This window comes from Hordeum vulgare, chromosome 3H, assembly GCF_904849725.1.
Source record: "Hordeum vulgare subsp. vulgare chromosome 3H, MorexV3_pseudomolecules_assembly, whole genome shotgun sequence".
Lineage (NCBI taxonomy): Eukaryota > Viridiplantae > Streptophyta > Magnoliopsida > Poales > Poaceae > Hordeum > Hordeum vulgare.
This window is the reverse complement of record NC_058520.1, coordinates 184165347-184178746: the sequence shown is the minus strand read 5'-3', so window position 1 is coordinate 184178746 and position 13400 is coordinate 184165347. Positions and strand designations below refer to the sequence as shown.

General features: G+C 47.7%; 2 protein-coding genes across 2 annotated transcripts; both read left to right on the top strand.

The window, feature by feature from the left end:
• Positions 1-1113: 1113 nt before the first annotated feature.
• LOC123439772 (peroxidase 72-like) lies at positions 1114-2661 on the top strand. Its single transcript, XM_045116449.1, has 3 exons — positions 1114-1473; positions 1574-1765; positions 1867-2661. Exons 1-3 carry the CDS (start codon positions 1243-1245, stop codon positions 2449-2451), a joined length of 1008 nt encoding a protein of 335 aa, XP_044972384.1. The 5' UTR covers positions 1114-1242; the 3' UTR covers positions 2452-2661.
• Positions 2662-10068: 7407 nt separating this feature from the next.
• LOC123443450 (peroxidase 72-like) lies at positions 10069-12057 on the top strand. The gene is made up of 3 exons (XM_045119822.1): positions 10069-10628; positions 10994-11185; positions 11263-12057. Exons 1-3 carry the CDS (start codon positions 10272-10274, stop codon positions 11845-11847), a joined length of 1134 nt encoding a protein of 377 aa, XP_044975757.1. The 5' UTR covers positions 10069-10271; the 3' UTR covers positions 11848-12057.
• The last annotated feature ends 1343 nt before the right edge of the window (positions 12058-13400 follow it).

The following is a 13400-nucleotide window of genomic DNA, read 5'->3' as shown; positions in this document are numbered from 1 at the left end:
GTTTTGCTTGCAATCAAATATTTATTATGTAGGATGGATGCAACTTTTGGTTCTAGGAAGAAGAATAGATCGATGTATTGATAGCACGCAATTTAATAGATGTTCGTGCACTTTTTGCTAGAGTAGACGCTAGAGATGAGACTATATGTGAGGAAGCAATGTCTAATTTCCTAGACTCGAAGAATAAACAAACATTCAAGATCAAGCATGTGCAGATCAACAACGAATGCATCGAGAAGGCACTAATCCAACTTATGAAAGCAGTTACGAAAGTTGGATATCTTTTAAAATGCTTTCTTGTATTTCTTGTTTTCTTTGGGCTTGTTATTCTAGCCAAGATTTGGTGAATGTATTTCAATATATCACAAAAATCGCTGGTGGAAATAATAAAAAGTGAGGGGAAAAATTGTGCGGACGAAATGCGGTCGAAGTGCGGCCGCGCATTGAACGCCCGGCCGACACAAACCCAAATCCGGACGAACACGGCTCCATTCCAACCCCCAAACGAGTGAAATATGAACAAAACAAGCGTCTGTTGGGGTCGTGCATTGGAGTTGGTCTAACACCACTCACATATCTCCTCTTAGGCCTTGGCTTGGGGCAGGCCTTGAAGGTTCCTTTGATTCAAAGGTATTCTATAGGATTTTTGAAGGATTAAAATTTTTGGAAATTTTTCAATTTTTGAAGAATTAAAATCCTTATTTTCCTACATTGGTCCTTTGATTCATTAGACTAAATCCCATAGGAATTTTTTCTATGAAATCTTTTGCATTACATCTTATAAAAAATCCAACATCCATTCTAACTTTTTTTATATAATTCCCTTATTATTCTTGTGATATCAAACACTCCTTGCTAATCCTATTGAATTTAAATGAACATGCCACTCCAACCTTCTTATTTTCCTATTTCTGTAAAAAAAATCCTGCAAATCAAAAAGGCCCGAAAACTTTTGTATGAAGGAACTATTACCGAGGCATTGAAACAAGTGACTACTAGCTAGTACGCTCGATCATTTATTAGCAACTCCGCAAAGCCCTCCTGTCACTCAACATCCCAAACCACTACACACATTTTTCATTCCCATCCTACGACTATATAAACAGGACCATGCCCGACTCATCTCACCACCCACAACAAGAGAAACAGAAGCAAGCAAATACAGTACAAGCTAGCAGCTCTCTTATCTCGTCGCTTGCAACGTAGTGCAGGGCAAAGTAGATTTGCCTGCATCAATAATCCATGGCGACCTCCATAGTTTGCCTGGTTGCGCTCTGCCTCGTGTCTCCGCTGCTCCTCGCCGGCGCCGTCCACGGCAACCCTGGTTACGGCGGGCTGTTCCCGCAGTTCTACGACCACTCGTGCCCCAAGGCCAAGGAGATCGTGCACTCCGTCGTGGCGCAGGCCGTCGCCAGGGAGACCAGGATGGCCGCCTCCCTCGTCAGGCTGCATTTCCATGACTGCTTCGTCAAGGTATCTGCTCTACTCAATTCCTCTAGGCTGTAGCAGTGTTTTTTTTTTTACATGCATGTGTACCAGTGTTCTTTACACTTCATGTTCTTTTGGGGTTTAGGGGTGCGACGCGTCTGTTCTGCTGGACAACAGCACAAACATTGTTAGTGAGAAGGGGTCCAACCCCAACAAGAACTCCATTAGGGGGTTCGAGGTCGTCGATGAGATCAAGGTCGCCCTTGAGACCGCCTGCCCCGGCACCGTCTCCTGCGCCGACATCCTCGCCCTCGCCGCACGCGACTCCACCATCCTCGTAAGTAACACCACTAGTAATTCTGCCTAGAGACATGAAAGAAAATGAACCCAAAAAGGAAAACATGTGTGTGATTTTTTGGGGTCCAAACAAAATTGCAGGTTGGCGGCCCTTACTGGGATGTGCCACTCGGGCGGAGGGACTCTCTTGGCGCGAGCATCCAGGGCTCCAACAATGACATCCCAGCACCAAACAACACCCTTCCCACCATCATCACTAAATTCAAGCGCCTCGGCCTCAACGTCGTCGATGTCGTCGCCCTCTCAGGTGGCCACACCATCGGCTTGTCTCGGTGCACCAGCTTCAGGCAGAGGTTGTACAATCAGTCAGGTAATGGCATGGCCGATAACACGCTGGATGTGTCCTACGCCGCTCAGCTGAGGCAGGGGTGCCCACGCTCCGGCGGCGATGACAACCTCTTCCCGCTCGACATCGTCACCTCCACCAAGTTCGACAACTTCTACTTCAAGAATATCCTGGCCGGCAGGGGACTTCTCAGCTCCGACGAGGTCCTTCTCACCAAGAGCGCCGAGACGGCTGCCCTCGTGAAGGCATATGCAAATGATGTGCATCTCTTCTTCCAGCACTTTGCCCAGTCAATGGTGAACATGGGCAACATCTCGCCACTTACTGGGTCACAAGGGGAGATCAGGAAGAACTGCAGGAGGCTCAACAATTTCCACTGAGAGTTGATAAAAAAAATGCTGCTTGATTTCTGTGTTGAATTGTATGTGGAGTTTGTGCATTTATTTTTAATAAGCAAGAGAGCCTCAGATGCTGCCTTGTGAGCTCTTGCTGAGAATCTTTCATATATACACCTTGTAAGTGACCGACCCAGGATTTCCAAAAATGATATTTGATCTAATCCAGATGCTACAAACAATGATTCGGAACAAGTCAATGTTTCAGCATAAAAGATGACAAGATTGAATCTATTATATCTTCACTTTTGAACCAGAAGCCTAATTTATGTTTTGTTTGCGTATTTGTGTACGTTGCAATGAGGGCTTTCAAAAAATGCTACTCTTGAATATGTTTTGACAAGTTTTTAAAAAAATACCATGTTTCTAATGTTAAAACTTGTTGTTCGCCTCCATCGGAAAGCGCTCACCGTCTACTGCCTTGATGTTCGTGGGTGGCCTCATGAGGAGGTATGTGCACTTTGCTCTCATGGAAGTTGAGTCCAATCCAATGAGGACCTCCTCCGGGGCTGTTAATTCACTCAGGCCACGCTTGGTATGGTTGTAATTTATTACAAATGTATTTAACTTTCGGGTGTAATTTATCGATCAAGAGTTATTTTCAGCTCGAAACCAAAACGACCGACGAAGACATGTATATTTTATAAATGTATTTGAAAGAAAAAACGAGAATCCAAACAGGGCCTCACGGAGTTTGGGGCATCATTGCCGGTTGGCTATCTATTACTTCCAATTTTGCTCCGAATTTCTCCTCCCACGAAGAATGGTGGAACCTGAAGATCACCAGGCTTGATTCCCAAAGGAGGAAAAATTAGGCAAGGTCGTCATGTATGTTCTTTGGAATGTGTGTAAGAGCATCTCCAACAGTCGTGCTTCGCGCCGCGTCCAAAAAATATTTTTACAGCGCGCGCCGGCTGGTTTAGCGCAGGAATATGCGCTGGCTCCAACTGCCGCGCTATAATGCAGAGCGCGCGCGCCGCTCCAGCAGTGCCCAAAAATGCAGCGCGCGCAGCAGGCACAAACCACATATACATTTTAAAAAATAGTGAAAAAACGATCAAACAAACAAAATAAATCAACAATAATAGTTATTACAACTCAAATAAATAGTTTCTCGTTCAGTACAACAAATAATGCAATAAACACAACCAATAGTTCATGAACAATACAATACAAATAAAGCAATCAAACCATGCTCTTTGTCGTCCATGACATGCCCACCACTCTTCAATCAGATCCTTCTGAAGATCATTGTGTGTTGCGGAACGCCGAATGGCATGATACGAGGCAACAAAACGGGCAACCCTTTCAGCCCTCCGTCGCACTCGCACGGGATGTCCCAAGAGCTCATACTGTGAGTAGTCTACATCTTGGCCACGCTCATTCTCGATGATCATGTTGTGCATGATCACACAAGCGTGCATGATGTACCAAAGCATTTTTTGATCCCAAAATCTAGCCGGTCCTTTCACAATAGCAAATTGGGTTTGTAAAATCCCAAATGCTCTCTTCACATCTTTTCTAGCAGCCGCCTGAGCATTGTGAAAATCAAGATTTTTCTTACCTTTTGGCTTTTTCAACGGCTTCACGAAGGTTTGCCACTTTGGATAGATGCCATCCGCTAGATAATAGCCATAGTTGTACGTACAGCCATTTGCTACAAACTGCACTGGTGGCAACTCACCATTCGCAATCTTATTCATCAGTGGTGACCGGTTGACAACATTGATGGCATTCAAAGATCCAGGCATTCCAAAGAATGCATGCCAAATCCAAGTCTCATGATCGGCCACCGCTTCAAGGATTATAGTGGAACCCTTTTTTTGACCGTGGAATTGCCCATGCCATGCCTTTGGACAATTTTTTCAACTCCAATGCATGCAATCTATTGAGCCAAGCATGCCAGGAAAGCCGTGAGATTTGTTCATCGCCAATAGCCTTGCGGCGTCTTCAGCAGTGGGGGATCTCAAATACTCCTCGCCAAACACTTGCACAATTCCCACTGCAAAGCGCTTGACACACATGATGGCTTGGCTCTCACCCATAGCCAAGTGATCATCAACTAAATCAGCCGGGATACCGTATGCCAACATACGCAAAGCGGCTGTCACCTTCAGAAAGGTGCTATGCCCGAGCTCTCCGGCGGCATTCCTCCTTTGCTGGAAAAACCGGTCATGGCTCGCAAGTTTCTCTGCAATGCGCTTGAACAAGTCTGTGCTCATCCTAAACCGGCGACGAAAATACGACTCCGGGTATGTGGGATTCTTCAAGAAATAGTTCTTCATCAATCTGTTATGGGCATCAATCCTATCTCTCCAAAAAAATTCCCGACCCATAACCGAACCACCGTGCTTCGGTTTTTTATTGATATGCATAGCTATGATCATTGCAAGATCCTCCTCCTCTTCCATATCAAATTCTTCTTCGGAAGAAGCATACGACGAACTCATCTACAATGTTCAATACTATACTATAAAAAACTACAATTCAAAACATGCACCAAATTCATAAATTTGAAGCAATACATACCTTGTAGGCGTTTTGTCGAACACCTTGCGGGCGCGGCGCGGCAGCGAGCGGTGGGGCGTTGTTCCTCGGACGTCGGAGGCGCGCGAGGGCCGGCCAGACTAGGAGGGGTGGGGCGAAAGCGCGGCGGCGCGGGGAGGCCGGGGAAGCGCCTGAACGGGGGGCGCGGGCGGCGGCCGCAGCGGAGACAGGCCGGGGAAGCGCCGGCGGGCGCGGGCGGCGACGGCGGCTCGGGGATAGGCCGGTGCAGCGCCGAACGGTGGCGCGAGCGGCGGCGGCGGCGCGGTCGGATGGGCCGGTCGCGAGAGTGTACAGCGAGCGCAGAGAGTGCACAGCGGAGGAGATAGCAGGAGAGAGCGCAGAAGAAAGAAGGAGCGAGCGCGGGAGAGTCGCGCGCGCGGGAGCCGGCGCAGCAAATAATGGGCGCGGGGTTGCGTTTCGGCCAGCGCGCTCAATTGGAAATGGCGCGCGCGCAGTTTTTGCGCGCCCGCTAGAGCTGCCGCCGCGTCGCACGCGCGCTAAATACAGCCTTTTTTACGGCGCGACGCTTGTATAGCGCGGCTGTTGGAGATGCTCTAAGGAGCGAAAACTTTGCATCTTTAGACATGCCTCGCTCCAAGTTGTTCATGTTGCTTTCCTCGTTCGGAACGATATTTTGCAACATGATCCGGTAACGAATGTAGCCTTGTATTAGTGTTTAGTGTTAGAGAATCTCTAGCAGACGCTGCAGTTTCTGAAACTGCAAATGCAGTTTGCAGTCCATTGCAAACTGGGTTGCAGTTTCAGAAACGTGTTGCGCAGAACAGACACGGCAAACAGAAATGCAAATTTAAACATTTAAACTACAGGAAGATTAGTTCATCCAATACTAGTTCATCCATTGTTCGTTAAAATTTACATCGCGGGGGGGAGAGGGGGAGTTAAACATTGTCACAAATGGCCAAAATGCGCTCGAAGACGTGGCCCTAACCCTAACCAAAATTAGCTCACCGGAGCTCGCAGGGTGCGGCCGTGCCGTGTGCATTCACTCCTCGTCGGAGTCGGAGTCGACGTAGATGACGACGGATTTCCCCTTCTCGCGCGCCTTGGCGGCCTCCTGCTCGCGGTGGAGGCGGTCCTGCTCGAGCAAGAGCTGATCCATGTCGACTCACGGCGGCGGCGCTCGGCGTCGTGTTTGACCTCCTCCGCGGATCGCGCCGTGACCGCGCCGGTCACCGTGGCGAGGACCTCCTCGGGAATGAAGTCCTCGCGGGTCACCGAGCCCTCGAAGGCGGCCGGATCGTAGATCTCGAAGCCGTCCTCATCGACGGCGACCTCGCGGGCCGGAGTGTACGGCGACGACGTCGTGGTGAAGAGGGTCCAGGTGCCGGAGGAGCTCCCCTCCTCGAACTCCGGCGGTGGCGAATCGGGAGGCGCGGGTGCGGCGGGAGGCGCGGGGGCAGGCACGAGGCCGTGGCGGATGTCGAACTCCTCGATCTCCCGCCGCAGCAGCGACGCCGGCACCGGGAGCCCCCTCCCAGTCCACTTATGCGACGACTGCTTCCGCGCGGCGTCGGCGGAGACGCACCTGCTCCGCTCCTGCTGCAGTTGCGGAGGAATGGCGCCCATGGCAAGCGAATCGGGCAGCTGGAGCTAGGGAAGGAAGGGGAACGACGGCAACGAATTCGGCGACGGATATGAGGGTTTGGCCCCGCAAATGGAAGCTCAAACGGCTTTTATGCCTATCCCGCGTACATTTGCGAATTCGTGGAAAACGTTTACAGGCCGGGTTGTAGATGCGGAGTCTGCTCTGCACAGCAAACTGAGCTCGGCCAGCAAACTCGTTGAAACTTTACAATTTTCGCTTTTTGCAGTATGTGTTAGAGATGCTCTTAGTCATGTAAAGATTCTTTTGTACTCTTTGCTCTTTCCCTATCTTAATGAAATCGACACAACGCTTACCTTGCACATGAAAAATAAACATTACTTCTTCTTTTTTTCTGCGAACAGAAAAAAAATAGTTTTATGTCATTGGGATAGATGCCACCCACGTAGTCACCGTACCATTGAGGAGCTTCGAGATTCGTACTGGCAGATTTAAGCTCGTTTGATGAAATACATACAGGAAACAAGCACTAATCGCAGGCAGGTGTCAGTAATTTTTGGACTAGCGTTGCATATAAACAATGCCGAGTAGTCTGACATCAAAGTGGTATGTGTAATCTTGGATTTTATCTGAAGTTACGTGTATGATATAATTTGTTCTATAATTTTTGGACTAGCATTGCATACAAGGTTTATCTATACACAGATACTTGTATGATATAAGCCTCTATCAGCGCATCAAATTCACATTGTGCTGGCAGTACTGAAGGATCCCATTTTCTGCAATGAAACATACAACAAAAAAGTAGACAAGATGAAAGCTAAACGTAGTGTACATGTCTATACAATCTAAATTGTCCGAATGTGAATAGCGTGCACAAGCATTGTTGTCTTACCAATGCTTATTTTTTGGATTATTCAGCTACTAAGAACTTTTATTCAGTACTCAGTACAAGCAAACATATATATAAACACTCACAATTGACGAAAAAGGGTTTATTCTGGCAACTGACAAGAAATATGTCTATCAATGTTTGTCCACTCATCTCTTCATGAAAAATAATGTGTCAGTCTTTCACTGGCCCCCATTCTTTTGATCTGACAGCATCATGCCATATCAGGAAAGGACAAACGTAGAGTATTCAACTCAAATTTATTGATTCGACTTAAGGGGAGCCAAAGAAGCCAAAGAATATTGTTGAGTATTAGTAGCTGAGTTGTTAATTCAATCACACCTAAAAGACTTAGTATCTGCAGCAAAGTATTTAGTAGCAAAATAGTATGGAAGTAACGGCAACGGTGGCAAACGTGACTGTAGCAGTTTTATAGTGATTATAACAATAGCAACGGAAAAATAACTTGGCAAAGATCAATATGTGGAAAGCTCATAGGCAATGGATCAGTGATGGATAATTATATCGGGTGGTATTCATCATGCAACAGTCATAACATAGGGTGATACAGAACTAGCTCCAATTCATTAATGTAATGTAGGCATGTATTACATATATAGTAATACGTGCTTATGGAAAAGAACTTGCATGACATCTTTTGTCCTACCCTCCCGTGGCAGCGGGGTCCTAATGATAACTAAGGGATATTAAGGCCTCCTTTTAATAGAGAACCGGACCAAAGCATTAACACTTAGTGAATACATAAACTCCTCAAACTACTGTAATCACCGGAAAGAATCCCACTTATTGTCACCCTGGGGGATGCGGATCATAACTCGTAATAGGGGTTTGAAGACGGCAGTATCGGAGGAGACGTCGAGCACGTTGAGGGAGGCCTCTAGATGGGGTTCTTGCCACGGTAGTTGGAACTGGGGCGCCAGACTCGTGGTGGCTGCACAGATGGCATCGGGGGTGGCGTGGCGGCAGGAGCTGGCATGGGAGGCGCTGATGGAGATAGCGTAGGAGGACGAGCCGCATGATGGAAGACTTTTGTGCAAGAGTCCTTGCAAGCTTGAGTGTCCGCCACGAGCTGCAGCATGGAGCGGACTTCGGCGAAGGTTGAAGGAGGCCGCATCATTGGGATGAAGGAGGCATTCTTGTAGAAATCCTCGTTGAGCCCGACGACGATGATGTTGATGAGTTGTGAGTCCCTGAGGGGACTGCCAAGTTCGTGAAGCTCGTCGCCGATGGCCTTGACGCGCTCATAGAAGAGGTTCACCGGGGCATCGCCTTGGGCCAAGTTATGAAGCTCGGTGTGCAGAGAGTTTTTCCGAGCGTCACTATTGCTTTGAAAAAGCTGGCGAAGAGAGCCCCAGATATTGGCGACGGTGGCGCCGTCGTGATCAAGCATGTTGAAGATCTTGGTAGTGATGCGGGTGTAGAACCACTGGACAATCCCGAGATCATCTTTCACCCATTGAGGATCATCAGAGCGAGGAGGACTGTTGGCGGCGATGTGAGAGCAAAGGTTGTAGCGTCCCAGGTGTAGATCAAAGAGGTGGCGCCAATGATAATAGTTGTGGGCGGCGAGGTCTAGGGCGATGGGGATGAAGGGGCTGACATCAGTGATGGTATCAGCGAGCAACATAGGTGCAACGAGAAGAATGGTAGGAGGTATTGGTGGTGTTAGGGAAAGAGTGAAGAAAGAAGATGCGGCCGCGACGGCGGCTTTGGCGATGAGAGCAGCCCAGCGCTCGGAGTAGCTGGGCGGATGCGGCGGTGGTGTGATGGATGGAGGCATACCTTAAACCCTAGGACCGAAAAACTGATATCATGATAGATGAATAAAACTATTGCTTATTGATTATTTGGTACAGAATATATGGCTATATATATTGATACAAACTGACTTAAATTAGGTATTAGAAACCGACTTAGATTAGAAAACTTGCTATCTAAGGAATATTCTAACAATAAAAGTGTAGTCCCACATAGAGGGTGCGGTGGCTCACAGGAGCAGGTAACAACATCTAGGCATGCACGTTGTTTCCTCGAAGAAGAGTTGAAACACGAGTCCTTCCGGGAATTAAACCTGCTCCTGGCGACATGTACGTAAGGCGAAGCTGGGCAAGCGTACGTGTCCCGTGTCATCCAGAGTTGGTACATCATCCGCCTTTGACCGACCGGATTTGATCGATACGCGAGCCAGGACAAGTGTAGAGGTTGAATGAATGATCAATCACCCCAGCAAAAATAACAAAACCCGCCATGCCAACACAGTCATGCATGCACTACACGCTGCTGCACCTCATTAATCAATCAAAAATCAATAGCAATACGGACCTTTTGTATCCTTTTGCCTGTTATACGCCTTATTTCCGTGTACTTTGTTGGCAATGATTTCACATTATGATTAACTACCTTGTATTGCTACGTTCTGCTCGTTGCTAGTAGTTAAATATGGTTGGGGAGTTGAAGTGAGACCTCTGACGACTCCCTTGGTCTATTGCTGCATGATCCAACCTACACTTACGGAAGGTTCATCTTCGAGACGCTGGCTAAAAGTGAGACTAGCAGCATGCAGTCTTAAGCCTTGGCTTGGGAGCAAGTTTTAAAGACTTGGGAGTTGCTTGATGGCAGAATTATTGCTGAAGCAGTTGACAACGGTGCGTGGCGAAGCTCAGCTACTCGATATGTATGCCTAACAACCCTGCTGCACCTCACTCACCGTGTCGGCGGGTCCTCTGCTCCAAACCACTCCTCTTGCCTTCCTTCCATCCTCCTGCTATATAAACCCATTCCATGCTCGCTTCATCTCACCACCCACCCACAACAAGAGAGAAGTGCAGAAGCACACAAGCAGCAGCTACCAGCTCTCTTCTCAACCTAGTGCAAAGCAAAGTAGGTTGCTCTCACATCCATCCATCAATGGCGACCTCCATGGGTTGCCTGGTTGTGCTCTGCCTCGTGTCTCCGTTGCTCCTCGCCGGTGCCGTCCACGGCAACCCGGGTTACGGCGGGCTGTTCCCGCAGTTCTACGACCACTCGTGCCCCAAGGCCAAGGAGATCGTGCACTCCGTCGTGGCGCAGGCCGTCGCCAGGGAGACCAGGATGGCCGCATCCCTCGTCAGGCTGCATTTCCACGACTGCTTCGTCAAGGTATCTCCATATATACTTTGAGCACCCCATATATAAGATGCGCGTTTTATTTCCTTACTTCGATTAGCCGTTCGAACACACAGCTCGACGTGCAAATTTTCACCTATGAGAATTGAAAAATGTTACCCTCAGCACAGCAGCATGGAAGAATATGTACTCTAGGTTTTAGGCTAATATCCCCTATACCAACGTAGCCCAGCCCATGCGGGTACTGCAGTCTTTTCTTGTCTGGGTGGCATCATCGATACATACCATGATTGTTCCGTTCTTCTTTCCAAGTGAGAGAGTGGTTGATTAATCCAATGTACAATAATGCTGCCTCTGTGTGGAATGTTCTTGTGACAAATATGTCTCTCTTTTTCTAGGGCTGCGACGCGTCCGTGCTGCTGGACAACAGCACCAACATTGTCAGCGAGAAAGGGTCCAACCCCAACAGGAACTCCATCAGGGGGTTCGAGGTTGTGGATGAGATCAAGGTGGCCCTCGAGACCGCCTGCCCCGGCACCGTCTCCTGCGCCGACATCCTCGCCCTTGCAGCCCGCGATTCCACCATCCTCGTATGCTCGCCACCTTTCCTCGCAAAAGCCCATCAATCCAGTTCCAGCCAGCATGCGTGACTCTGATCAACCTGCAGGTCGGCGGCCCTTACTGGGAGGTGCCGCTCGGGCGGAGGGACTCTCTGGGCGCGAGCATCCAGGGCTCCAACAACGACATCCCGGCACCCAACAACACCCTCCCCACCATCATCACCAAGTTCAAGCGCCTGGGCCTCAACGTCGTCGACGTCGTCGCGCTCTCCGGCGGCCACACCATCGGCCTGTCCCGCTGCACCAGCTTCAGGCAGAGGCTGTACAACCAGTCGGGCAACGGCCTCGCCGACAGCACGCTGGACGTGTCCTTCGCGGCGCAGCTGAGGCAGGGCTGCCCGCGCTCCGGCGGCGACAACAACCTCTTCCCGCTCGACGCCGTCACCTCCACCAAGTTCGACAACTTCTACTTCAAGAACATCCTGGCCGGCAGGGGTCTCCTCAGCTCCGACGAGGTGCTGCTCACCAAGAGCGCCGAGACGGCGGCGCTGGTGAAGGCGTACGCCAACGACGTGCACCTCTTCTTCCAGCACTTCGCGCAGTCCATGGTGAACATGGGTAACATCTCGCCGCTCACCGGGTCCAAGGGGGAGATCAGGAAGAACTGCAGGAGGCTCAACAACTACCACTGAACTGAGTGTTTGAATGTTTAATCGTACGCGGAGTGGAGTTGGTGTCATGTTCTGGTTTAATAAGCAGGTGTGTGGTTGTAATCTGGGAGCCCGGCCCAGATGGTGTTTTGTGACGAAGTCAGGATTTCTGTAATGGATTGCCATGTAAGTTAAAAAGAAAAGTACTAGCATGTGGTAGCAATGATGAAAGGACAGATTGTTTTTTAACGACATCTTAAAATATTTGATCTTTTTCGAAAAATAAATGTTACTACTACAATATTTGAGAATCCATAAAAATCACGGCATAAACGTTATGGTTCTCAAGGGCTTTGGAAGTGAGTTACAAAAATTATACCCGGGGAAATGTAACCTGCGAACAATCATTCAAGTATGACCACATTTCGTTTATTTAGACATTTTTTACCAAACAATTCATCAAAAGATCTATCGATGGTGGCAGTTGGTATACACAAACATCTAGCTAAAATCAAAATAAATTTGCAAAAGTCTACATGCTAGGTTGCTCTCTGTTGTATACTAGAAACTTCAGCAAAATAATTTAATACTCCCTCTGTAAAGCAATATAAGAGCGTTTAGGTCACTACTGTAATGATCTAAACACTCTTATATTTCTTTACAGAAGGAGTACTTTTAATGTGGGTCCACACATATCGTTTTCTTCATTACGAGCTGCATGTAAGATACACAACGCTGCCGAAGGTAATCCTTGTAACAAACTTGCTTTGAACATTTCCCTAGGAAAAACATCTTGCTTTGAACATTGTTCGACAAACAATGCGAATAACATTAGCTCCCCATTAACGCTCCAAATAGCAATAGACAAGCTCTTCAAGATGCACAACAATGATGTGGACGGTGGTTAGTAGAAATGGTTGCGAACCCTTATTCGACATTATGCGTGTCTTATATATTTTTCTTCAGTTATAGAAAAGGGTATATAAGTCAATGGTCTAGAAGAAAAAAATCAGTAGTGCTCGACATGCGAGAAATTACAAATAGCAAAAAAAGACCCAGAAAATTAGCATAAAAACGTTTGCATCAGAGTGAGTGTGTGCTATTGATAATTGCTTACGCCCAAATGGATGTATCTAGCAGAGGGAGTATGATGTACCCTTTCGATGTTCATGAAGCAGTGGCCATGGCCAGGGAAGCAGAAGCTCCTCTCTCTTCCTGTTATAGAGTGATCATGACCTGGAGAGTGGTGCCCTTTTTCTGAAAAAATAAAAAACTATAATTAAAAGTTTCAAAAATACTGAAAGTAATTCTGTGAAAACTTGTATGTATTCACTACTGGTCTATAAAATTTTGTTTTGAAAAAATGTAATTTGTAAGCTGTACAAAAAAACAAATTTCCGGCCCAAAAACAAAAAGTCAGGCCCATTTGAAAATGCATATTTGTCTTTTTTTTACGCCACTTGTGAATGTAAAATGAAATGAATTTCACATGTGTAGTATGTGTGTGTGTGCGCGCGCGCGTGTTTGTAAAAAGTTTTGAATTTTTTTGTGCAGTAAAAAATGTTTTTTTTAAACGGGCACCATGGTACCCGTGC

What these genes read in the sequence shown, in the direction of transcription:
- LOC123439772 (XM_045116449.1), top strand. Translation starts at nt 1,243, where the DNA reads ATGGCGACCTCCATAGTTTGCCTGGTTGCGCTCTGCCTCGTGTCTCCG. An exon ending in TCCATGACTGCTTCGTCAAG is followed by an intron (nt 1,474 to 1,573) that starts GTATCTGCTCTA and finishes TTTGGGGTTTAG; the next exon opens with GGGTGCGACGCGTCTGTTCT. An exon ending in CACGCGACTCCACCATCCTC is followed by an intron (nt 1,766 to 1,866) that starts GTAAGTAACACC and finishes ACAAAATTGCAG; the next exon opens with GTTGGCGGCCCTTACTGGGA.
- LOC123443450 (XM_045119822.1), top strand. Translation starts at nt 10,272, where the DNA reads ATGCTCGCTTCATCTCACCACCCACCCACAACAAGAGAGAAGTGCAGA. An exon ending in TCCACGACTGCTTCGTCAAG is followed by an intron (nt 10,629 to 10,993) that starts GTATCTCCATAT and finishes CTCTTTTTCTAG; the next exon opens with GGCTGCGACGCGTCCGTGCT. An exon ending in CCCGCGATTCCACCATCCTC is followed by an intron (nt 11,186 to 11,262) that starts GTATGCTCGCCA and finishes ATCAACCTGCAG; the next exon opens with GTCGGCGGCCCTTACTGGGA.